This window comes from Thermobia domestica, chromosome 7, assembly GCF_964235325.1.
Source record: "Thermobia domestica chromosome 7, izTheDome1.hap1.1, whole genome shotgun sequence".
NCBI classification, from domain to species: domain Eukaryota; kingdom Metazoa; phylum Arthropoda; class Insecta; order Zygentoma; family Lepismatidae; genus Thermobia; species Thermobia domestica.
In genome coordinates, this window is record NC_137460.1 from 103,677,351 (window position 1) to 103,703,587 (window position 26,237).

The 26,237-nt window shown below is 36.0% G+C and overlaps 1 protein-coding gene across 1 annotated transcript in view; it reads left to right on the forward strand.

Moving 5' to 3' along the window:
• The first annotated feature begins 14,718 nt into the window (after positions 1-14,718).
• The window catches only part of LOC145690296 (uncharacterized), a 972,285-nt gene continuing 960,766 nt past the window's right edge, over positions 14,719-26,237 (forward strand). Inside the window, exon 1 of the mRNA XM_081765071.1 lies at positions 14,719-15,914. Within this exon, the coding sequence (XP_081621197.1) occupies positions 15,857-15,914 (58 nt within the window). The 5' untranslated portion in view covers positions 14,719-15,856. The remainder of the gene's footprint in view (positions 15,915-26,237) is intronic.

Genomic DNA, 26,237 nt, shown 5'->3' on the forward strand with positions numbered 1-26,237 from the left:
CTTTATACAAAGTAATTAACGAATAGCTTTGCACGTCAAAGATTTAATTTCTTATTAGAAATAATTCCTAAGTTGCTAACACCGAAATTTTTGCTATTTTCCCTACCTTTTGTTTTGTTTTTTTTTTTTAAATGAGATGTCTACAAAGAAGTTCACCATTTTCTCCTATACAAAAACTCGTATTTGTTGTGTTGCTTTTTTGGGCCCAATCCAAACAAAAGGTAGCGTATAGGGGCGACTCGTTTAAACTGAAATCGGAAAGGATTGTTGTGAGTTCGTCGATACTAGAGCCGGCAAGGGGCAATTTGTCGCCCCGTGCAATGGTATTACTTGCCCCCTTTCTCCAGAAAGAACAAATCTAAAAGTCTACTATTTTAAGTGTGCTACCCCCATCATGAACAACGAAGAAGAGCGGGAAAGCGCACTCGTACCCTGAAAGGTCTAACACTACAAATACAATATCGTTGGATTTTTTCTTTAAATAATAATCTATTATGGTAGTGAAAGATTAGCAAACACACCCTACAGATTAAAGATGCTTATCCTTTTTATAAAATTCAAGATCGAGCTTCAATCGACCTAAACATGATTTGTGAATGTAGTATTCCATTAGAAGGTCAACTTAGTAAATTTAACTATCATCATCATGAAGTCTGTTTCCAACAAGAAATATTTATTTTAACTAATATAGTTATGACAGATTATTTTGCCGCCCCGTACATGTGCACGTGTTGCACACGTGGTATAGCTAGTCCTGGTGGGATTTCTTTTCTGATTACTATGATAAAGAAATACGTAACTGAGTGCGGTATTTGCGAGAAAAAAAATATGTAGTTTATTTCATCAAAAAATCTGTTGTTTTCATTTTCAAAAAGTATTTTTGCGTCTTTCAAATAATAATTGGATAAAGCTGTGAATACGTGTGCAGTCATTATCTATGTGCATGAGTGTATCAATAACATTTAGATCTTTGTGGTGTTTGTTTGTAATTCGATCTGATATTGTTAGTTAATGGAAATTAAATGTTTTCAATATGGAGAAAATTTTAGTTCCTTATATCCATCCCCAATAAATTAATTTATCAGGAAGTTAATCCACATGACACAAATTTTGCTGAATTTGCTTATTATCTTACTAAAGCACAATGTGTGGCCAAATTTAAATAACGTACATGGCTGAAATAAAATCTGAAAATGAGCGGAATTAGGGATTGTCTGTTATGGAGAGGAGCTAACTTTCCGGGGATCTGGAATACCCTCAGTTGAGTGGGGGTCCGGTAGTTGTCCCACAAAAGATTGTTTAAAAATTGTTGATACAAAAATTCGGCTTTTTAGCATTTTCATGTATAATTTTCTATAATACAACATAAAGGATTTTTTTTATTTTTCTCAGAAAATTGGAGTCGGGGAACAAAGCCCCTCCACGCTCACTTTCGCCGTAACTACGGAAAAGCTCTTTCATGGTTTTAAGTCATTATATAAATAGAAATGCAATCTTTTAGACAACATACCCCCACTCTATTTCAACATTTAGATAGCCGGTATGCCGAGTGAAAATTGTAATAAAACATACGGCCTCTGCATTTTTTTCCACCTCGAACATTGGTGATAACAGGTTCCATTCCAGCGACACAAAAAATCCTATTTTTTGGTACTGTTGACAATATTTATTATAATTAATGGGATTTAGATGGCGATGATATTAATTTGTAGGTTTTATGACAGTGAACTTATGATCAGTGAATAAGCATATTATTCAATTTCATGTTTTCACTTATGATTTGTATTGTTTCCCATTTTGACACTGAAATTGGGTCATTAAGTGTACTGTTAAAAAGCTCCGACCTCTGATAATATCTCTAGCCATATGAGCCCAAGAAACGTAGTTCCTTCTTCAAAAAGCCGCAAAACCCCAGCTGCTGACCCTGAAGATGTGTTGACAATTCCGTCAGTCTTCATCTTTTCCAACGTGGAGAGAATTTCTTCATAATGTTAAACAACTCCCGTTATTAGACTAAGTGTACAAATTCACTTAGTGGGACACAAGGTTTTAATGTTTACAATGTTTAAGATGAAACACCACCATTAGTCTCGATTAGAGCAGAAAATCGTGACCCCACTGAAAGTGACTGCGAAAACAGTACTCATAGTTCGTGCACCCACTGCAAAGAGTTTCTCATTACTTCTGTCGCACTACAGGCACCCTTAATCACAAGATTAGTACTGTGAGCTCCACAATGTACGTACAAGACAAGAAGTTGTTGTTACATATAATAGATGGAACACTAATTCCAAAGCCATCACTCGTATTTCCGGAGCCATCATAACTTGTCCACTGAGTTGAGCAATGGAAAGTTGGAGTCCCACCATCTCATCCAGAATAACTGAAGCTATAAACTCACCAGTAGTTTTTTGATATAGTGTAGAACACAAGAAAACTTTCATGAGAACAGAGATCTTCATCAACTCACCTGGCACAGATACTTAATTGTTCTTCGCCATTCACATCACGGGAACCATCAGACACCACAGAAAACAGAGGACGGTTTTGAGATTTAATTTTGTTACTTATATGAAAAGCAATTTCTTGGCCCATGGTTTCGAGATTTCGTTCTGGATTTTAACATCCATGAAATTATATCTCTTCATGTTTCTCTTTATCCGGCTCTTCAATTGTGGAAAATCTTCAGAGCAAAGGCTCATCAACTGAAATAAATTCCTGAACCGGGAGACATGTCCGCTAAATGCGAGTTCTTGTCTTGCAAGATAACGTATACTTGAGACTACATTTTTTCCAGGAATTTTCCTGACTTTCAGTTGTTCATCTAAAATTAATCTGTTTAGTTGGTTTTCTATTGCAATTTTTCTCTACGTGTAGCGCAGTACAGCCAGTTTATGGCATTCTGAAGTTCCGTGTATACTTAATTTCTCTTTAGTTTTTCTTCCAGTTGCAAAATCCTTCAGTAGAGAAAGCGTCTTCCATGCTTTTAGTAAGAACGTTTTTTTGTAAATTGTTTTTCAAGTTGTCCATACAGTAACAACAGAAAATGACGTTAATTTTGTTTGGATCGACTTGCAAAGGAACCAAATTGGCACAAATTACAATGTTTGACCTTTCAGAGACTGCTGTGGAAAATTTGTAGGTAACACTAAAGTCTAATTGGGCTTTGAAAGATTCGAAGGGTGGGGAAAATCTGAACCACTTGCTAGACGTGGAGATTGAGAGGTTTCTTCTATAGACACTGATGGTGATGGTGACCGATAGAAGATTTGAATTTTCATTGTCAGTTTCAGGTTGTAATCCATCAGCTGGACTATCATTTGAATTAATTTTTCTCTTCTTTTCTTCAACAATGGCCACGTGCTGCCTTCTTTTCTTTTTCTTATGACAAATTGATCCATTTCAAACAATAAAACACTAAACAGAAACAAGAGATGAAAAACATCATGTCAACGATATGTTCACAGTAACACACACAAACACAGCTATCTAAGTAACGTTACTGTTGGACAAGGGCGCCGATTTCTCTGTAAATTTGGGGGTGGGCTATTCAGATGCAGAATGCATATATATAATTTTTAAGACAAATTCCACCCTAATTATGGTAAATATTGTATATTCATAAAGACAATTGGGGGCCCAGGCCCCTTTGGCCCCCCAGGACCGGTGCCATTGCAGTTAGAGAAAACATGCTGTAAAACATGTCCTTTCAAAAACAATGGTGCACTTGCGCACAGCCCAGTTGATGAAGTTCAACACTACACAAAAAATCATCAATCAAAGAGACCTACGTTACCTGCACACGAAGAAAAAGGTCTTTTCAAGCAAGTTTTGAGTTATATTTCCGAAGCTAAACAGTGTTATAAGTCTTCCAACGATTGTCTAGGTTGGCATAATAATGGTGGTATTTTTACACGAAGCCGATACAGCAAGAGTCGGTATATTAAATTAGAAAAATCATTCCACATTTTCTCTTTTCTCTTTGTAATGCTATAAGTGTAGAGAAAAGGAATCTTCGAAAGCGACATTTTTTTTCTTGCAGCTCCGCTTTCTTGGAAAGCTAAAGATAAAATCTCAAGACAGAAATATTTGAAACTGAGCATTAAACTTTTGATAGGTACTAAGTCAAATTGGAAATATTTTTGTCTTGAGTCCAAGTTGTAAATCTTTCACAAAGCGGTAGCTGTTCAAAATGGAAAGACACACCAAGAATTGCGTACTTTCAATTAGAATCTACTACTTTCATAAAGAAACTAGCTCACACACACAATTAACTATGTCAGCGATAGGCTATATGGTGTTCATTGGACCAAACACTCTAAACAATAAAGATTCATCTAACACTAGATAAATAGTTGTGCTTCGTTTTTCATTATCATTTGACCATGAAACAAATGCCGGAGAGATATACTAACTCGTACACAAATGTTCGGTGCTGAGATGTATAACTCGTTGAGATATGATACCTAAATTTTTAAATTTTCAATACTTCCACGTACTTCCATGTAATAAAGAAATAACGCCCATTTAAAAAAAATATTCAATTATAACTCAACAATCTTCACGTAATTTGCAATCGATCAGTGAAAACGGCATCTTTCCAGATCTTGTAGTTTCCGAGATATCATTGTTAAAAGAATTTGCCACAAACATATAAACGTTTCTTGACCACAAATATATAAACGTAGCATTTTAATATTTAGATACTTGCATATATTGCTCGCTTCGCTGGGTTGAAATGAAAATTTAAATGCACAACTCCGTATCTCATGTGTTTAGTACCAGTGAAATATACTGTTTTCGTCTTTAATGGCATCGATTTAAACAGCATCGGAAAGATCATTGAGCATCTAGGCGACCCCGAAAACCATGGGCTCGACACTAATATCGGTAATTTTCGATCACTTTGAAATATCTCTCCCTCCTCTCCCCCAAGTTGCGGGGTTGAATTTGAATTTAAACGGGATCGAAACTATCACTGTTCATCTAAGTGACCTAGAAAACTATAAATTCGACACTGATACTGGCCATTTTCGATCATTTTTAATAACTCTTTCTCCCCTCTCCCAAGTGGCGGGGCTGATTTTGGATTTAAGCCGGATCGGAAATCTCACTGTTCATCTGAATGATCCCGACAACTATGGATTAGAAACTTATATTGGTCATTTTCGATTATTAATATAGAATATATAGCTCCCCCTCCATCTCCACCGTTCTGCGGCATACGGCATCAGAATTGTCACTGTTAATCTCAGCTACTCCTAATCTATGGATTCGACACTAATATTAATCATTTTCGACCATTTTAAAATGTTTATCCCTCCCCTCCGTTGGACCCTCCCCCTCTCCAACTATCAGGGCTGGATTTGGATTGAAACAGCATCCAACTATGGGGCTGTTTCTCCCATCGACCCCAAAAACTATGGATTCAACACTATCAGTCATTTTTGATCATTTTTGATTCTCTCCTCCTCCCTTTCCTCTACGTTGTATCGTAAAAATGAATAGCCTAAAGTAATCTCTGCCCCTAAACTCATGTATGTTGAAAATTGCATTGAGACGGTCCGGTGGTTCAAGAGTGATGAAGTCACAAAAGCAGTCATTTTATTTTTAATTTTTTAAATATATATCTCCTCCGCCCCAACCCTATTTGGGGAAGAATTCCTGCTACACAATTTTCTGGGGGGACAATCCCCTCCTAGAAAATTTCTGGGCTACAATCCCTTCCTAGAAGATTTCTTGGGGGGAGCGTCCCCCTCATCCTCCTCGGCTGGCACGCCCATGCTCCATTTGAAGTTTTGTTAAAACTATTTATTTATCCTTCCTCAGAGAATGACGAATATGGCCTATGTATTAGTCTTCGAAATCACCCGTTAGTTCTTCATATTTCAAGTATAAGTGCAATAGAGAGCAGTTGCTATCAGTTTCATTCTTACATTTACTTCCGTATCATTAAATAGAAATATATGTGATAAAGAAAGTGTAGATGTATTCTTCCGAAAATTCAATACTAATGTTTAACATTCCAAGTACGGAAGATGGCAGTACGTGTTAGCAGGACCGGACTGGCCAGGCTGGCTATATAAGGATCACCAAAAGGTCCCTTTAAAGTGAAAAGTGAGCACAAATAACAAACAATGTTGAAAACAGAAACAAATTGCAATATAAAATGTGATTTTTTAAGTTTTCATAATAGATGAAATATCAAAAACACTGGACGAACTAAAGTGAAAATTATATTAAGATAGGCACTGTTGAATAAGCGCTAGTATTGTATTAGTTTTCCAAGATTTGGTATGATATACTGTTTTATACTGTTTTTATTTTTCTTTAACATGTATACAGTGTAGTGGGTCTTCTTATGTATTCCCGCGGGCACATTAGTGATACAGTATTGGGGCTAGTGTCACTAAAAAGGTTAGCATACAGGTATTAGGGAAAGTGATGGTGGACATCCGGGGCTGGTGGAGGGGGTGTTTCAATATGGCTGCCGTAGCGGCTATTTTCTACACAGATTGGACTATATTTCAGGAAATATTGCACCGCTTTCAATGAAATTTAATAGGTTTATATTGTCAAAAAGAACAAAATCTGCCATAAGAACTGTGTATGGCAGTATCCAGTCACCGTTTAATAGCCGCACACATTTTGTTACAATATATATTCATTGCTGTATTGTCCGCAGTGATATTTATTATTGGATAAATTGTTGAAATCTTAATTTACACTTCTATAATATCTATCTATGTCTATATCTCTATATCTATATCTATATCTATCTACCTATATACATAACCATTAGTGGATGAAATAAAAATAATATTCTTGATTACATCTAAAATATTAAAAAATATGCTCAGTGGGAAAACAAGCACTAAACACGAAAAATTATGAAAGATAGAAATTGAAATAATATTAATACTAATACTTCTACTACTACTACTACTACTACTACTACTACTACTACTACTACTACTACTAATAATAATAATAATAATAATAATAATAATAATAATAATAATAATAATAATAATAATAATCTTATAAGCATGTTGTTTAGTTTTAATTTTTGGCATTCCCAAAATCTTTATTTTCCTTTTTGTTGTATTTTCACTCGCTATCAGAACTTTCATTGTCTGAAAGTGTATTGTTCAATTCATTATTATTAGGATCATCGCACATATTCTCATCAGCTAAGCAATTGCACATCTTTGTGCACGCCTGTGCTGCACTTACACATTTAAATGCAAATTGACAACGTCCACGCGAGTAGAAACACTTAATTAAACCTAGCAGTTCTTCTGGAAGGAGATATCTGTTACCAGGTCTTCCAGATGATGCATTAACTTGCTTTTGTCACTAATATGAAACATTGCACCATCGGGTGCAAAAAGTGCTCTCGGAACCACAGACAATTCGTATGTGCCTATACATTCCCTGAGGTCAGTGTTCTGGCGTGACCTGCAGAGAACGATGAGACGTTTGAACAGACGCCCATCTTCCTTCAGTTCGATTACACCAGATTTTGTTGAAATTCTAACTCTCTTCCGTGTTATTTTCCCCAGTTGTAACTTTGTTTGGTGTATGGTATTCCATAGATTGACAGTACTAGTTTCGATTCTTTTTTCTACAAATTTATCATGCAGTGCTTCTCCAATGTTAGGCATATCACACACATCCTGTTTCACTTTGTCTGGTGCCACATCTTTAGTTACCAAATGTACTAAGGGGTTATCTTGTTGTTGAAAAGGGTTAGTGAAAGCTCTAAAACTTTTGAGTAAGTTTTTCAGCCACCGATCCTGTCTTCCGGATATCGCTTCACTTATTTCACGATGATGGGTTCTTTCTGCTTCTGTAGAGGATAACAATCCCTTGCAAGTTGAAGACACCCTTGCCAGCAGAGGGGAAGCTAGAAAGAACTTATTCAAAGTCTTGCGATGTCTAGATATACCGACAATACCTCCTAAGACTTTCATCTTTTTGTTTTCCTGTTCAAATGCTTCATCAGCTGCAGAAAGGAACGTTACTTTTATTTGCGGTCCATTTGCCAGCTTTAAATTCCTCCCATACACGTGGCTTCTCTTTCTGCAATACGCTCATTTCCCACACATGCCATGTAATAAGCATTGCGTAGCTACCCAAATCAAGAGCGAAAAAGTACTTGGTAAAATCATACAAAGAGGCCAATCGCAGTTCCCAAGAGCCATTACGGACTGACCGCGTGAACACCAAGAGTGATCGAACCATATCTATATAGTTCTTTAACATGCAGAAAGTGGGACATTCCTTACTTTTTTCGTTTACGTAAGTTTCTAATTTTTCACGAATGTGTTTCTCATCCGTAATATTTTGCAAACGAGAATGAACAGTTGTTACACCTGGACCATCTTTAGTTCTCCAAGCATGCATAAGATCTACAGCTAATTGTTCACATTGTTGTTTCATGTCTTCGTTGTATTCAAAGAACTCCTCCAACAGAAGAACATGCAACGCCAGAAATGTGATGACTTCAGCACGAAATGATCTTCGAATTGGTTTCCCTTCTAGTATTCGCTGTACTGTTGATTCACTGTACAGGCCACTTTCTACCCACACTTCTTGAATTCAACTAGATTCAATATACACTCCTAATGCTCGTAATCCAGCCATTTGAATGTGTAAATCACCTGACAAAACAACCCACTTCTGCTCTAAACGAAACATCTGCATCAATTTCACAGATCTATAGATAGCTAGATCAGCAGATACTACAACACCCTCACACTGGCTTTGAACATGCTGACTGATTCGTTCGAAGTGTTTTATAGCACTTAACAGAACTGAACAGTTAGCTGGTGTTGCTGGAATGAGCAGGAACACGGAAATTTGTGTTTTTGGCTTCACGGAGGAAATTCGAGAATTATGGGCAGACTATGTGAAGTGTGATGGCTGTTGATTACGTTCACTGTCATGTGCTAAATTGTTATTTACATTTTTGTAACTTTCTGATGTTGCTGCCATGGCCCAAAACAGGTCTTGCTTGTAGGAATAGTTTAGTACTTGTCTGTAAAAGTCTAATGGGATGCTAGTGACTAATACCGGGCTTGCTGGATGTACTTTCTTCGGTAGATTGTGTTACCATTTCATATAGGCTATCAGGAATATCTTTCTTCCCTTCACTTGTTTGGAAAAGTATGCAGTTCGGACGAGTTGGTGTTCTTTGGTGTCAGTACCATGTAACGTATCCTTCCCGTCTGGCGTATCTTCCTGAAAGTCAATGTTGTCGATAGCAAAGTGGATAAATTTTCCTAGTTCAATGTCTGGTGGGTTGTATTGACCATTGAATTCTTCCAATCTTCTCAGCTCTGACTCTGCAATTTGATTTTCGATATCCATGGCACGGGAGTAGTGCACAGAAAGACCAAGTTCATGCAAAAGATTTATTACTTGCGCACTCCGCATAGATTGGTATACCGATAGTCCTACTGCTACTTGAAGTGGTAATTCCCTTGTATGACGAATGGCTGCTGAGGAGTAAAATGTTTGGCGTTGGGAAAGACACTAGAACTACAACGTTTGTGCTAAACGATCAGCACGTTCATCAATTTCATGAACACGCTTTTCACTGGAAGTAACAGTTCCCGTTCCTAACAAACACCTCTTGAAAAATAGTAACAGTTCATCAGGCACTACCTCATTCGTTCGCGTTAAAGAGCTAGAGAGCTTTCACTTTTCAGATTTAAGTATTTCTTTTCTCAAATCTTTTGCAGCATTAAACAGGACTTTCAAGTTTTCTTCTTTGGATTCTTCTTCGGGAATTGCAACTGCTGCATCTTTTGTTCGTTTCGAAGTCACTCTTTCTGATTTATTCCTTTGCTTTGCATTGCAGAAGTCTATGTGTGGTATTTTTTCTGCAAGGAACCGTTTCAAATTTTTCCTTGTTCTGAGAATTTCATCTTCTTTCACGCATTGGAAAAACAAATGATGAGGATCAGCCATACAAGCCACATTGCCAACTTGAAGAAATTCCTCGACTAGCCAATTAAATTCAACGTCAGATGCAACTAATGCTGCACTAGCACACAATCGATATTCTCTCCATGCTTTCAAAGCAGGACGTTGGTCACATTTTTCGCCCAGCATTTAGGATGGTATCGCACATAATGGCGTGAGCATCAGTTGGATTTAAACTTTCGCTGAGCCTCACCACCCACCTATCATTTCCTCTTAGTTCTACAACCTCCCGAAGATTGGATCCACCAGTGTCATATGAAACATGACGGAGGAGATATTTTCTAGTCTACATTTTCTAGTCTTTCATTGTCTACGTTGAAGCCTAGAGCAGCACCTAGGCGAGAAGATAACTTCATCTGTCTGACTAACACTTTTAGTGTTGTGATAGCACACCTCCCCTCATCCCTCATGCTCATCATTCACAATCTATACAAGTATGATATACTTTATCACTAGGTATCCATTATTCCTTCCATATTTCGGTAATTCCAGTTCTTTACAATATTAAACCAACTTCAATTTACCTCGCTAATTTCTTACCAAATGTTAAGTATCGGAAAGATCCTTAAGACCTTAGAAACTATTATAATGTAATAAAGAACTTCTGTGAGACCATCACACAATCCCTTAAATCCTCCATTTATGGAGTACTCTTCCCTAAGAAAGGGCGTAACCCTCTAAAAGTTTGCTAGTCATTATGACTAGCTACGAACGAACGAAAAAACGTGACATTAGGATTGTAGTTGGATTTGCTTCTTCTGTGATCCTGTGCCCCTGTGCTGTAGACAAAGAAGAAATGGCACGTCGTGGTTGTAAATATAGTCGAATGTGTTTTGTTATATTTACCTTGAATTTGTTCCTAAGAGACAACGGTAATGCTCTTCGGAATTTGTTTAGAAAGCATATTACGCTTATTTTTAAATAAAAGTTGGTGATTAATCAAAACCATAGGTTCCACATAAAGTGCACCGTTCTTTTGTTGAATCTTTGAGAAATTTGAATAAAGAAAAACAGGTGTCTATGCCGTTTGGAAATTCTATGGTTTGTAGGGACCGAAGAATCATACTGACGATTGTTACTTCTGCTGTTGTGGAACTGTTGGTCTCAATGCTAGAAATAACAAGAAGGTAGTTTACCCAAATATTTAATCAGCTATAGGGCCTGTGGGACATTCCTATCCCAAAACCTTCCTCACTGCTACAATGGCTTAGTGATTCTAGTTCGCCAAGCCAGAAAAGTGACAGAAGATGACAACTTTGAACCCCCTAGTGGTTCACCTCAGCCTATACTTTTTCACAAAGTGATCTTAATGATTTGGTTTCGGAATTAAATCTGTCAGAAGGGTCAACAGAAGTTTTTAGTTCAAGGCTTCACAAAAGGAGCCTTCTGGCATCTGGAACGATATTTGCCCGGTACAGACAGAGAAAGACTATTTTGACTCTACTTTGTACAAGATTCTTTTATGTACTGTTGTGATGTGTTTGATTTGATTAATAAGTAAAATTTTTCTATACTTTCCATTACCTGGAGACTGTTTGTTGATTCTAACAAATCAAGTTTGAAATGTGTCCTTTTACACAATTAAAATAAGTACCCATCTGTACTTATTGCTCATTCGATTTTACTGAAAGAAGCGATGAAATTAATTCTAAAGAAAATTAAATATCAAGAACCTGAGTGGAAAGTGTGTGGTGATTTCAAGATTTTGAGCATTTTACTGAGACAGCAATCTGAATATACGAAGTTACCCTGTTTCATTTGCGAGTGTGATAATAGATCAAGAAGTGAGCATTGGGTAAGAAGAGAATGGCAATTATGGATACTTTGGAATCCAGGATCTAAAAATATTGCACATGAACGTATAGTTCGTTAGTACAAAATATTACTTTCACATTTTGACATGAAGTTGGAACTCATTAAACAATTTGTTAAAGCTTTTGACAAACAGGGACAATGTTTCAAGTCCCATAATACATTTCCATTCTTGTCCTATGGAAAAGTGAAAGAAGGCATATTTATTGGCCACGATATAAGAAAACGAATGGAAAACAGAGATTTTAAAGCAATAATAAATCCAGCCTGGGTGACATTCAAAACTGTAATAGAATTTCCTCGGTAACTACAAAAGTCCAGATTATAAGAACACTGTAGAAACTATGTTGTTGAAATTTCAAGAACTTGGGTGTGACATGAATATTAAGATACATGTCTTGCATTGACAGCTGTATTACATTCCAGAAAATCTTGATCAAGTAAGTGAGAAGCAAGATGAGAGATTTTACTAGGATGTGAGAGATATGGAGCATAGATACCAGGGTAGGTGGAGTGCTAGCATGATGGCGAACTGTTGCTGGAGCATAAACAGACAAACGGCGGAAGACAAGCATAAGAAACTGATCAAAGCTTACAGAAAAAAGCCTTTGAAAAACAACTGAAATGTATTTGTTTGTCTTACATATTCATCAGATGTAGGGTTGTTGTATAACAATGAAAATATTTTTGTAGGTGAATATATTTATATACATTCAGATTTGCATTTCCGTACAGACATCTGTATAGTTCCTTCGTATTTCTGTTCCCATATATAATATATACATACACATTTTGTGGTATTGGGTTGGATATTCAAAGTCAATTTGCGGAGAAAAAACATAGGGTGATGATAAAAAAAAACGGACTTTATTTTCGGAATCAGCGAGTCAAGAATTATTAAATTCACCTATCAAAACGAAAACAACATCCAGACGGTTTTCATTTGCAGCCGTATGATAATTAATGAATGTATATTATTGTGAAATAATTGGCCAAATATAATGTGGGAGGAAAGAAGATGACCCTACGGAGAAAACTCAAGAACGGGGTGTTGTCCACTATGAACTCACATTTCTTGGCATGGAACCAAGGACTACTTACAGCAGAGGTGAATGTTGTACCACTAAGCCATCGCGTTCTCCAAATGTTGTAAAGTTCCGTGTTGAATTCAATTCATACATTTACCTGTCAGTTTGTTCTCTATTTGCGTTTACATACAGTATGTTTCATTTCCAAAAAGCTTCATTTTTCTTCAAAACCACAACCTCCGTACTTGCCAACAAGTTAGAAATCAACTTTTACATCCACACAATATAACAGAGTTACAAAATTTTGCTTTACGTATTGTATATATTACTTTTAATTTTGTTTGATATTTCCATATTAGTCATCATAATAATGTTTTGTGGAGCGGAGTAGTTACTGCAATTCATTTTATTAGTTTGATTTTATTATTATTATTATTATTATTATTATTATTATTATTATTATTATTATTATTATTATTATTTTATCGTTACTTTACTCTCTTTTTTATTAGCGCTATATCTAAGTTTTAATATCCATGGTTCTACTCCAGACTATGTTATTTGTTGCGAAGAACAGCATATCCATGGATTTTCTCGGAGTTCTCTCGTTTCCTCCACACTATCAATTTTCCAGTTATTTCATAAGTATTTCCGTTAATTAGTCATTCATCTCCTTTAGTATAAGGAAAATAAACGTAATACTATAAATCCATCTCCTTTCCATGTATGCATAATTTTAGGATTAGGATTAGGAATTAGATTTCTGGGCTTGCGGAATCTATGGCCATGTTAGCCCATCACGTATGATGGATGCGATCCCTCGACGATCACACTATCCGAGGAAAGAGAGGGAAGAAAGAAAGCGGACTGGGACCTGTATGTTAGGTATCATCCCTACATTTGCCTGGTAGGATGAGGAAACCCAGCTTTTACACTTTTCGACCGAGTGTACCCACCGAGAATCAAACCTGGGATCGCCAGCATCAAAGGCAAAAATGAGATCTTTAAGTTTTACGTCCGACGGTTATGTCTGTTAGGCTAAAGGAGACGGTCATGATGAGAAATTAATGAAATGATGCAATGACGAAAGTAGGTGGAAACGGAAGAATCTCGAGGAAACCAAAGCACACAGTATTTGTCCACCACAAAGTTCACTTCGCGCGAGCTGGGATCGAACCAAGTTTCCCATGAACCGGAGGTGAACGCACTACTACTGAGCCACCGCGCGCACCAAATACGAGTGCGTTAGTCACTACGCTATGCCGGGCCACTATACCGGTACATAGTTTTGTTAGCAACAGTTGCATTGTAGCAGGGTTAGATTTCGGAAAGACTGATAAGAAAGTCGCTTTTACATTTTACATAAATTTGGTTTAATAACGTCAAGTTGTAGAATAAATAATTGGATTGTGGGTCGTCATCTCTTAAGCCTCAATATCTACGCCACTGATTAGTATGGACTGCGGTGACTCAGTATTAGACCATTAGCCTCTGGTGCATGGGAACATTGGTCCGATCCTAGCTTGCGCCATATGGGCTTTGTGATGGACAAATATAGTGTGCTTGGGTTTTCTAGTGGTTCTTCCGTTTTCTCCTAGTTTCTTCATTTATTATCGTTATCCCTGTCTCCTTTAGTTTCGTTGCATAATCGTGGGACGTCATACTAAAACAACCCAGTGACTAGTATTTATAATAACTGCATGTGAAAACTACAGTAGTTCCATGCACTAACAGAAACCACAAGATCATGTTAATACTCCTAGTGCTATCTTCGCACGTTACAGTTGGTAACTCTGTACTTGAGGTGGAACTTCTGCGTAAGAGCGATCGATGCAAAGAAGAGAGAGGGCGAGCGAGAAATAGCGAAAAAGAGAGAGAAAGAGGCATGAACCTCTGTTGTAGTGCCGAAGCGAGCGAGAGCTCTGGGTTTAGTAGTCTGCCTGCTAACGGCCGAGACGCATTGTTCGGTAACCTCCGTCGGCAAGCGCGGGACCCACGAAAATCAGCCGCTAGTCGCTTTTCCGTTACGCGCGTCTCGCAAAAACTTCCAGTCGCGAAAAAACAAATAGAATCTTTTTTTGGTTTTTATTTTTTTGGTTTTAATACCGTACAGTAATTTCCTGTTCATTGTTCACCATCACTGTAGAAACTTTTTTTTTTGTTATTAAAACGCACAAAATAAAAGATAATCATTTTTTTAAAAAAAAGGTAGGCGAATAGTATGATTGAAGTAAAACCTATAAAGTAACGTGGTAAATTGGTAACGTGACTTTATCGTCTTGTTGCACTAAATATTTCGCCTCAATGTAGGAAATGAAACTCAGGACTCTCGTAAACTTGTAATATATCTGAAATATAATTACAAATAATTAATAATTAATAAAAGACTACCGCTAATTATTCTTTATAAAAGCATTAGGAAAAACAGTACACAATAAACTTCGATGCCCTCGTAAAGTAATAATATTCCGTTATCTGTGATATTAACGACCTATTTTTTTTTTCCTTTTTAAAGCGAATTTTTCCGCTAGAGTTGTTTTATCAAAAGTGTTAGTGTCAAGTGTTTTTCTTTTTCTTCTTTAAACTTTATACATACGTACATCATCACGTCTCTAAAATACATATGTATTAAACAAGTTGTTATTCATCACATATCATACAGGTGTGCATTTGTTCAGTGGAAATAATACTAATAGTGTGTTATAAAAATCGTATATATACACATAGGATGGTTTTTGATTTTATGTACCAAATTTTGGTCATGGATGTGTGGAAAATCATCATCAAAATTGGTTTTGGAGATTAGTTAACGTGACATACATTTGTGCAAGAATCCATCTGTAAATATACACATTTTAAACATTTGTTCGAAAGAAAAAGAAACTACAGTACAAAATAAAAGAGTACATTGTTGCTTATTTTTAGTTGTACTAAGGGGAAAATCATTTCGAAAGATCTCTTTTTTGTGAATGTGTGGTTGATTTCAGTAGAATTTTTCAAGTTTTCAAAAGTGATTCTTCATAATGCAATACTGTGGCCGAGTTATTTTGTGGTTCGTAGTACTACACTTCACGTATAGAGGTAAGTACAGCATGTACTATTTTGTTAGTTCAGCATATTAAAATGTTAACGATTTTGTATTTCTAGTAACTTACTTGTATTTTAATTAAAATATTTCGTTGAAAATCATAATGAGCTACGAAACGGGAACTTATCAGTACGTGAATATTGAAACGTTTTGTCTTTTGATGTCTTGAAAACGGTCGACAAATATGTTTAAATTAAATCAGTTTGCTTCAGATCGTATAGAGCATACATATTAACTACTATATGTTGAAGGCTCTACGTACAGAATATCACATTGGGAGTAGAGGGTCTGTAAACTCCGGACAATTCACGCATTACATTCAGCATTGTAAGTCTTTAGCAATTATATTAAAATTTAAAGTAATATTTTCTTTTAAAAATCACTACAATATTATACGAATACAATGAACTTACCCCCCAAAGATGAGGCCTGTATATGAATTGATATGTTTGACTAAGCTGAACAAAATTATGTAATGAGCATAATTTGCTCAAGAATAATTCACAAAGAGTGGACAAAAATGAATTTTGATGGAGGTAAAGAAAAATATGACATTTGTATCCAACGATTATCGTCTAAAAAGATACGTCACCTATTACGTCTAGAGTGAAACTCATACCAAACATACACTATCAAACCTTTCGTTATTGCATTGTCACGAGGACAGCATGCGGAGGCGGATATAGTCCAGGGGGCCTAGGCTCCCCAGTTTTTTGGGTGGCAAAAACAATTCAAGCTATTACTTATGTATTTTTGAAACATTATCTTAAACTCATGATATACCTATCATAGTCTGGGTTTTGGTTGCCCCCCCCTAGCGTTTAACTTCTAGATCCGCCTCTCACAGCATGCAATGTGGTTTTATGAAATATACTAATGTAAAATCATCATTGTCTTTAAAACTTTAATTTTAACTATGTTTCAATTGAGTTTTTTCAGGATTGTATGTATTTATTGTATATAAAAATGAAGTCCACTCTGACTTATTATTAGAACGCCCTCGTGACTGTTTTGTTCTTATGTACGAATCGTTAGCATCAAAATCCTCTGCGTTCGATTTCCGGTTGAAGAGATCATGTGGTCTCGAGTCCCACGCAAAATGTAGACCCACATGTGTCTCATGTCTCTTATAGCTAAGTACTGAAGGGGATGTGATACTCTTCAAACTAACCAAAAAAATCTGACTAGCTATTCGTCTTAGCCATGATATTATTATTACTGTTGAGTTTAATATGCCACAATTATGCTCCAGGGCTAAATATAGATGGTGGTGATAGAATGAAGAAAGTGGGAGTTGGAACGGGAGATCCCAGACAAAACCTACACACACACAGTGTTTGCTCACCACAGAGTCTACTTGGCGCGAACTGGAATCGAAGCATGACTGATGAACATTCTACCACTGAGCCACTATGGCCCCTAAATAGCTATTATTATAATATTTACAAAATTTACAACTCAAAAGACAGTGTAACTGTTTATGAGAAACTAATTTCTATGAGATAACATATCTGTCAGTCAACTTACTATATCATTTATTCGTATGGGTTAAATCTAAGAAAAATTATAATATTCAATAGACAAAATGCAAATTCCATTACAACAAATACGACTATGCGAAACTACTACGCAAATCCACTAAACTTCAAAGAAAAAATATACATCCAATTATGCTTTCTATTCTTGCAATAAGGAGGTTGTCTCGATCCTAGTAACATTTTCTCTGTATGCCGTACAGTCCTTTAATTAACAAGACCTTAGCTAATCTGTAGCATTTTAGAGTGGCTACAAAGAAAATAGTATCTCTTTGGTTCATTCATTGATTTCTTTGTCTTACCTTTTTGCATACTTTATCTTACCAGAAAAGTGAAAAATGACTCTTTAAGAATGTGTTACATCATTAGTGTGGATATGGTGTTGTCATATCCGGCTTCGTAGTGGGAAACCTACTAGTTCGATTTTAGTTCGAAGCGCATCTGAGTCTGATTCTCACTTTAAGCTGTTGTCTACGCCTCAAATAGTCTTCATATCCCGGAAAAGGGATGTATTTACTTCTAACACAGACCATTTAAGAGGTTTATTAGTTTGTTATTTTATGCATGTGTTATTTTGTCCCATTGTAAAGTCATCATCATTATCATAGGTATTCTCCCATTATTGACTGGTCATTTGCAGAAACTTCCATGTTCCATGTTCCGTTAACCTCTTAGTCTTTACGTACAATTTCTCAGTTTAGATATCGTCCATTAATTGTAGTCTCCTTCGACCCCTCACTCTCTTTTCTGTCACCATACCTTCTAACATGTCGCTCATCATACAATTTCTTCTTAGCCAATGTCCCAACCATTTTCTCTTCTTAATAATATTTAAAATTGCTATTTTTGCTCCAAAATTTCTAAGAACCTCTCATGAGTTTTTCGCTTGACTCAGCTAATTTTCTCCATTCCTCTCTACGCCCCACGTTTCGGAAGTTCTCGGTCATTTCTCTCATTTTTGTTTTATGTCCATGTTTCTGACTCATATAGATCAATACGCCTTTCTCTCAATTCTTTATTCAATGTTCACAAAACAGACTTCTTCCTCCTGAAGGCTTCTTTTGCCATTCCTATCCTAGCTTTTATTTCATGTTCACATGGCATATCATTACTCGTAATAATACTACCTAGGTATCGAAAAGTAATTACTTGCTCTATTTCCTTCCCTTCTACTTCTATATTTGACATCACCGTCTGCGTGGATTTTCTCGGGGCTCTCCCGTTTCCTCCCACTTTCTTCATTCCACCATTTCATTCATCTCTCATCATCACCGTCTCCTTTAGCCTAGCCCGCATAACCATGGGACGTAAAACTCAATAATTTTATTTCATTTTTCTATATTTGACATCTACTCCTTCGTTCCAACCACAATGGTTTTAGTCTTTCTCAACACTTATTCTCATCAGCTTTTACCATCTGTAAACTTGGAGGTATCTAACTCTATAGCCTATTTTAGATCATCCTCTCTCTGCCTCCCTCCATTTCCATTGGATGTTATTAGGATCACGTAAATGTGAGTTATTGGAGTGTAATGAAGTACGCCCGTTCTTCTGTTCGTTATTTTACACGATAACTTGAGTGAAAGCGAATTTCTTAATTTTTTTCAATAGATAGCTAGAGCGATTTGCTCCGACGAGACTGTTCACGGAATCAATTCGTTAACATTTTCATGGATAATGGATAACGGACATGACTTACACTTACTTATCCGTTATTTCAAACTATTACTTAAAGAAAAGCAAATTTCTCAATTCTATTTTTTATTGCAATAGATAGCTAAAGCGAGTCCAAGCTAGCGACTAAAATCAATCCGTTAACGGTAACTGTAACGGCACCTTCCATGTAACATTTTCTACTATTGAAAGAAAGGTAGTAGATGTTATTCATTTAGCCGTTAGATGGCAGCAAATATTCTCCAACGAGACTGACATCTATCGGACGAAATTGAAATTTCTAGTGCGTGTTTTTGTTCACTATTCTACCAGAGTTTCTTATCTCTTATTTGAAGCATGTGATGGTGATTAAATTGAAGTTCTTACCGTTATGTAGGAATCAATCCATCGGTGCTGGTTTCTGAATAATCTCCCTTAGGGGAGAGCGTTCAAATATATGCTGTACATTGTCAGATATTCAAGCAAAAATACCCAAATCCTAAAGGAGGATGGACCTAAGTTAGTTTCTCGTGGACAATATAGTTTCCTTGAGTTTCCTCGGGGTACTCCCTTTTCCACCCACTTTCCCATTACACCAATTCTTCCATCATCATTCACTTGCTTTAATCATAGTCTCTCTTAGCCTAAAAGGACATAAACGAGGGACGTTAAGCTGAAAGATTTCATTTCGTTTTCATTTCCATCACTTTACACACATTTTCTCTTAAACAGAAGCACATTATTTTATTTTATTTTTTTTTATTTACTTATTTTGCAATAGATTACTAGGGTGTTTATCTCGGCTGAGTTAGTTATCGAAATGAATCGGTTAGCATCTTTAACTTGTAATGTTAAATTTAGCAGTGGATATTCATATCCGACTATCCTACTATTGAAACAAAGGTGTATACAGGTAATTTAGAATGCTAGAAGTTAAACATTTCCCCGTTAGATGGTAGCGTACATTCTACAGCAGTTGACTTCTACTGGACGAAGCTGAAATTTCTAGGCGCCTTCCTTTATAGGCTATTGTCTTTACCAGAGTTTGTTTATTTTTATAGTATGCTTCCAGATACAACCTGAGAGGGAAAAATTGCATGGGAATAATCAACTATCAGTAATAATATCATAACAATTGGAAAAGAAAGAGAGGGAAGTCTGTCACAACCTATATAATGTAATGGTGCCATGCCAAAATTTGTCTGGTTGAACTGAGGGAAAAGCTCTGGCAGAACGACCAGTTATCAGATCTTCGTGTTACAAAGCAAAAATGGTAGCCATTAACTTGCGGTCTATCCGTGAATCTTACTAACATTTAAACTAGGGGACTCCCCAACAAGAATAGAAGAGACAAGACAGAACTATTGTGATGAAGTACCAGGCGAAACTGAGCTCTTTGAACATCTTCAGATACGAGATATCATTTTCACTATACCTATGAAAGTCTAAATACTTGTCTAGTAGGCAATTCTAATTCAAACATTTAAGCATTTGAACTTTCAGTGATCTTCAATGCCTTACAATTTTGCAGTCTAAGCTGGAGAAAACACTTTGTAAAGCTAAAATACTTTAAATTGTATTAGAAGTGAAAATCAGTAGAATAAAGAAAATAAATCGAGGGAGAAAGTCTGTACGGAGAATATTCTCTTGTTTCCAAAGTGATCTTTCTGACAAAATCACGCACATGACCTCAAACAGAACTCGCGATTTTGGCGTTATATAAGAGCGCCACTCTCGTTCTTAGAATCACACGACCCCTGAAATTTTACGTTTATTAGTCTGTAACTTGGTAAAATAATTTCACATACATTTCTTCAAATTAACCTTAGGATCTCTCTCTCTCTCTCTCACTCACTCACTCTCTCTCTCTCTCTCTCTCTCTCTCTCTCTCACTCACTCACTCACTCACTCACTCTCTCTCTCTCTCTCTCTTTTTACAACTTTAAGAAAAGATAAAATTGTCAACTTTAAACGTAACATTGAATTGGTCTGTTTGTATTTTACATGCGTAAATACAGTGATGACGCTAGAGGGGAACAATGGGTGCGAGCGCCTCCTTGAGGGCATCGTTTACCCACGACTGACATCTGGTCGCATTGTTCGTCCCCACGACTGTCTCCCAGACATATTGTATTGTAATACAGGTCAGGTAATATAAAATTAGTATTTTCGGCATACAAGATATTGCTGCCCCCAATAATATTTCTCCTTCTCTGCTTGCCTTCCCCAAGAAATTGAAGCTAGCGTCGTCACTGCTTCTCATATCTATTCCTCACCCGTAGTACGCCACGCTCCATACACAGGCTTCCATTAGTCTTTTCTTCAGTTCCATATCGATAGTTCTGGTCAGAAGACTTGTTACCCCGCGTCTAGTATCATCATAGTATGATCTGATTTTAACCTTCTTAAATATAAAGAATGTCTGGCTTGAATAGTCAGGTGGTCTAATGCTTCATTCTGGCAATCGCAAGATTTGTATCTAGTGGGTTAGAATCCCGTTTACGACATGAGTATTATGTATTTCCTTACATTACTCACTTCATTATCACTTATCTTTCATAACTGTCTCCTTTAATCTAAGCAGGTGTTTTCAACGTCTTCTACTGACGTATCACCACAATTAGGCCGCATATTAGCCAGAGGAAGACCAGAAAAGTCGAGACAGTGGAAGGCAGACACAATGTTGGAGAGACTTTTGCCTAGCGCGTGTTCGAGTGAACATGTAATAGGAAGTTTTGTTGCGTTAGTCGGCAGTATCGAATCTTGGCTCGATTTTTCTAGCTTCTGGTCAATATACTGCCGGCTTCTGTCGTACGCACCACCCAACAGGATGCATGATGATACGTAGTATAGTACACCTAATGTAAGGTATATAAACTTGAGATGTAAAATTCAAAAATACAATAGAATATCAATAAAAATGTCAGCTAAGAAAAGTAAAACAAAATTACTTTTTAGTTTGGACTATTTGCAGGCCTGTGATGATAGGCATCATATGTGTTATTTGAGCTAAGTTCACCCCTGTAAAATAAACGGAGTAAATACTATAAGTGCACACACTTTATAAGTAGTTTAGTGTACTGAGTCTCGTTTTATATATTTACTCTGTTCTTGGGTCCGCCAGGGAGATACAAAATCAAAGGAACTACTTTGATAATCAACATCAATTTGTGTCATGGTGTTGAGGGCAAAACGTTAAGAATACGTGTACAGTTCGTTGATGAACATTCGTTTAGTTGATTTCAAGATATGGACAATCAAATATAGGTTATCCATGCATTCCTATTGGATATTGTGGTAGATATTATCCTTGCTTGATAGGCTACCGAAGTAGTGCTGAATTTAGCGGGTTAGTATATTATACAGGATGCAAAGTAGTAATGTATCCGTGAAATACAACGTTAAAAGTAAAATTGACTGACTCGCTACTTGACAAAACTAAAAACCAGGGCTGTAGTAACCAATCTGGAGGCCCTTGCCTAGAGAATATATGTGGCTCCTGCTGACTTCGCCTAATACATTTCTGTGAAAGTATAGTATATAGTTAAGTCAATATGTTTCACATTTTTGGTCATATTTTATTTTATGATGATGCTTGTATGTTCTTGATTCTTTTTAGATAACCATTTGAGATTTTGATCAGAGTGGAGACTCATGTCCACGTGCAGACCCGGGGCTATAGCCCCCCTAAGCCCCCTTAATCCGGCCCTGCTAAAAAACCATAAATATTCTCTATTTTCAAATGTTCTCTTAAAACACACATATACTGCATTCAATTTGAAGTCAAAATCTGTGTGTAAGCCTAGACCTAGAAGTATGTAAAATGTAGCTTAAGAATATTGGTTTATCAAATACAGGGGGCCGCGGTGGCTCAGTGGTAGAGCGTTCACCTCTGGTGCTTGGGGTCCCGGGTTCGATCCCACCCCCCGCCAAGTGAACTTTGTGGTGGACAAACACCGTGTGCGTGGGTTTTCTCGGGGTTTTCCCGTTTCCTCCCACTTTCTTCATTCCACCATTTCATTCATTACTCATCATCACCTTCTCCTTTAGCCTAACCGGCATAACCGTGGGACGTAAAACTCAAAGATTTCATTTCATTTCATTTTATCAAATACAGAACCAAACTCCTTCACGGGATGTACACTGTGATACTCTGCTTGTTTTTAAACTGTTAATCGAAATGGTAATTAATGACTATAGAAAATAACATTAATTTATAGTTTTTTCTAATCCTCGGAGAAATATCTGGAAAATAATTGTGTAGGACGAGAAAAAGAATTAACATTTGAAACAATGGGAACGATAATATTAATAGAGAAGTAATTTAATTGTTACGTAAGTACTTTCTAAAGTAGATTCAATAACTAGAATATAACTAAATATATACATCATGTAATAAAACCCATGGATTGGAGCTAGATCATTTTCATTCGTAATTCTACCTTATATTCCAGAATAGTCTGCCTACTATTTACATAACGTATTCATTTCCCTAGAATTCACATGTTCCTTTATAAGCAGCTCTCAACCATATTCGTTACATTTGAGAATATAAACTTCCAATGTGCTTCTCATTACATTATATATACATATTTCAGTAGACACATATTTCATGAGGAAGTAAGTCTCAAAAATGTAATTTACTTCATGAGAGTAAATTTTGAGGAAGATTTCAAACAAATTGGCTCCGGAATATTTTATGTGTGTTTCATAAGGTAATATTTACCGAGGATAGTTTAGAATTTTCCTCTTGTATCAAAATATGCATTTATTTTGGTACTAGAGAATAAACAATTTTCTCAAACGATTAACGATATTGATGGTTCTAATTATTAACACTAACATTTGTTAAATAAATATTTTATTAACAACTCTAAAATATAGAATAATTTATTTTTTTTCACCAAAGTTTAAAAAGTATTGTAAGCGTCCACAACTTTCTCGAAAAGGTCTTCAATGCTTAATATTCGCTCTATCTATATTCTAGAAATGAAATAAATTGAAATGAATTCTTTAAGGTTTATATCTCACAGTTATGGCGGCTAGGCTAAAGGAGACAATGATGATGAGAATGAAGGAAATTGTGGAATGAAGAAAGTAGGAAGAAACGGGATAACCCCGAGAAAACCCAACGTACATTGTGTTTATCCATCACAAAGTTCACTTGGCACGAGCTGGGATCGAATCAGGGATCCCATGCACCACAGGCGAACATTCTAGCACTGAGACACCGCGGCCAACTACATATTCTATCTTCCATTTCTTTATGATTTATCTTCCATTTCTTATAATATTTAAAAAATCTTAACAGACCGATCTTACACTGAAACTATTAACATTTAACGACAACTACACCGATCAGTCGGTGTTTAAAGGTAGCATCCGACATTCGATTAATGGAACTGAATCTCAGTATAAATGGATACTTGTCGATCCAAAAACTGGGAATATCAACTGCATGGCCTGAACGCTAGGCACCAGTGTGCACCTCTCTGTACTACCGAATGACTGTGAACTTAGATAATGTAATTCACTTTGAATGAAAGAGTTCTCAGATTGATCAATATGTTCAGTCACCCACATAAGTACCTGAACACCAATTAGTGGCATTATAAGAGTCAGAGGTCCAGGTACATGTATGTAAGTAGGTAAGTAGGAAGACATGTTCACATTTAGCCTTATATCAAGAACTAGTGATCATATTTCGATGTCTTTTTAACTAATCGAATAAGCATTTCCCATTCCCAAGGAAGTTTCTTATGTATAAAATATTAGCGAAATTATAATCATTAAGTAGTAATTTAAAAAAAAAATCAGAGAATACCAACAACCTCTGATTATATATATCCTAAAATATGCGGCAACCAAATAATGGACAATATTTAGTGGGTTGCATATAATCAAGGAGCGGATAACTTTTCAGTAGCAAGCATTATGCAAACAATTTAACACTATTCGGGATGACATGATGCCATGACTGCTTACATTTCGATCTTGCTCATCTTTTGTCCGGATATCATCCACTTTTTCTGCGATTGGTCGCGGCTGCGAAGAACACCTTTTACATGGAAACTTCCAGAACCAAAGTGAATGCACCAACTTTCGAGTTTTGCTTTAGATAACAATTATCTCCATAAACATGAATAATAATTTATTCAATGAGTTGCACAACACTTGCGCCTTTGTCAATATAAAATTGTAAAATGTATCTTAGTTTTGGGGGAAGCTGTTCATTTATCTTCACGGGGGCAAAACCTTATGTATGATTACAAGTATACCGACATTTTTTTTTGCATTTACTATTTTCAACTATTAGCTGTCGAATAACACTAAGCCGAATCCACTGGCAATAGCCTGGATTTTCGTGCCCTGAAATTTAAGACACTTGCGTCATCTCGTGCCCAAAAGACATACTAAGTTTTAAACTGATATTTCGATGCAATTTTCATTAATTTAATGACCTATTCCCAAGGAAGGTTCTTACCTATAGTAAAAAACAAAATATTTCAGTAATTTTAAAAATTAATTATTAGATCTACTTATTTTTTCAAGCACGTTTCGTAGGAAGTATCATTTTGTAGGAAGTGAGTGGCCTATCTTTAGTTTGGGAACCTAAGTAAACTACTGGGGGTAAAGAAAAATTGGAACAATTTTGAAGAAACTTAAAAAAAAATAACTAACTTTTGAAAAACATTAAACAGCAGGAAACAAAAATTTCTCAAAAAGAAAAATGACAGACTTCAAAAGGCCACTAAAAGGCAGAAATCTTATGAACCGACTTAAAAAAACATTAAAAACCAGAGAATCATAATAAGCACTGAAAAGCAGATAATAATAATAATAATAATAATAATAATAATAATAATAATAATAATAATAATAATAATAATAATAATAATAATAATAATAAAGCACCGAAAAAAAGTTATGTTAGGCATAACTGAATTTTAGCACGACTGAATATTTTTTATAGATAATAGTAATTATTTGTTTTCTGCTTCTAAGAGCTTTATGATTATTATTTTTTCTTTTTAATTCATTTATTATTTTCTGCCTTTTAGTGTCATTTAAAGGCGGTTCATATATATTTTTTTGTTTTTGTTTTCTGCTATTGAGTATAATTTTGAA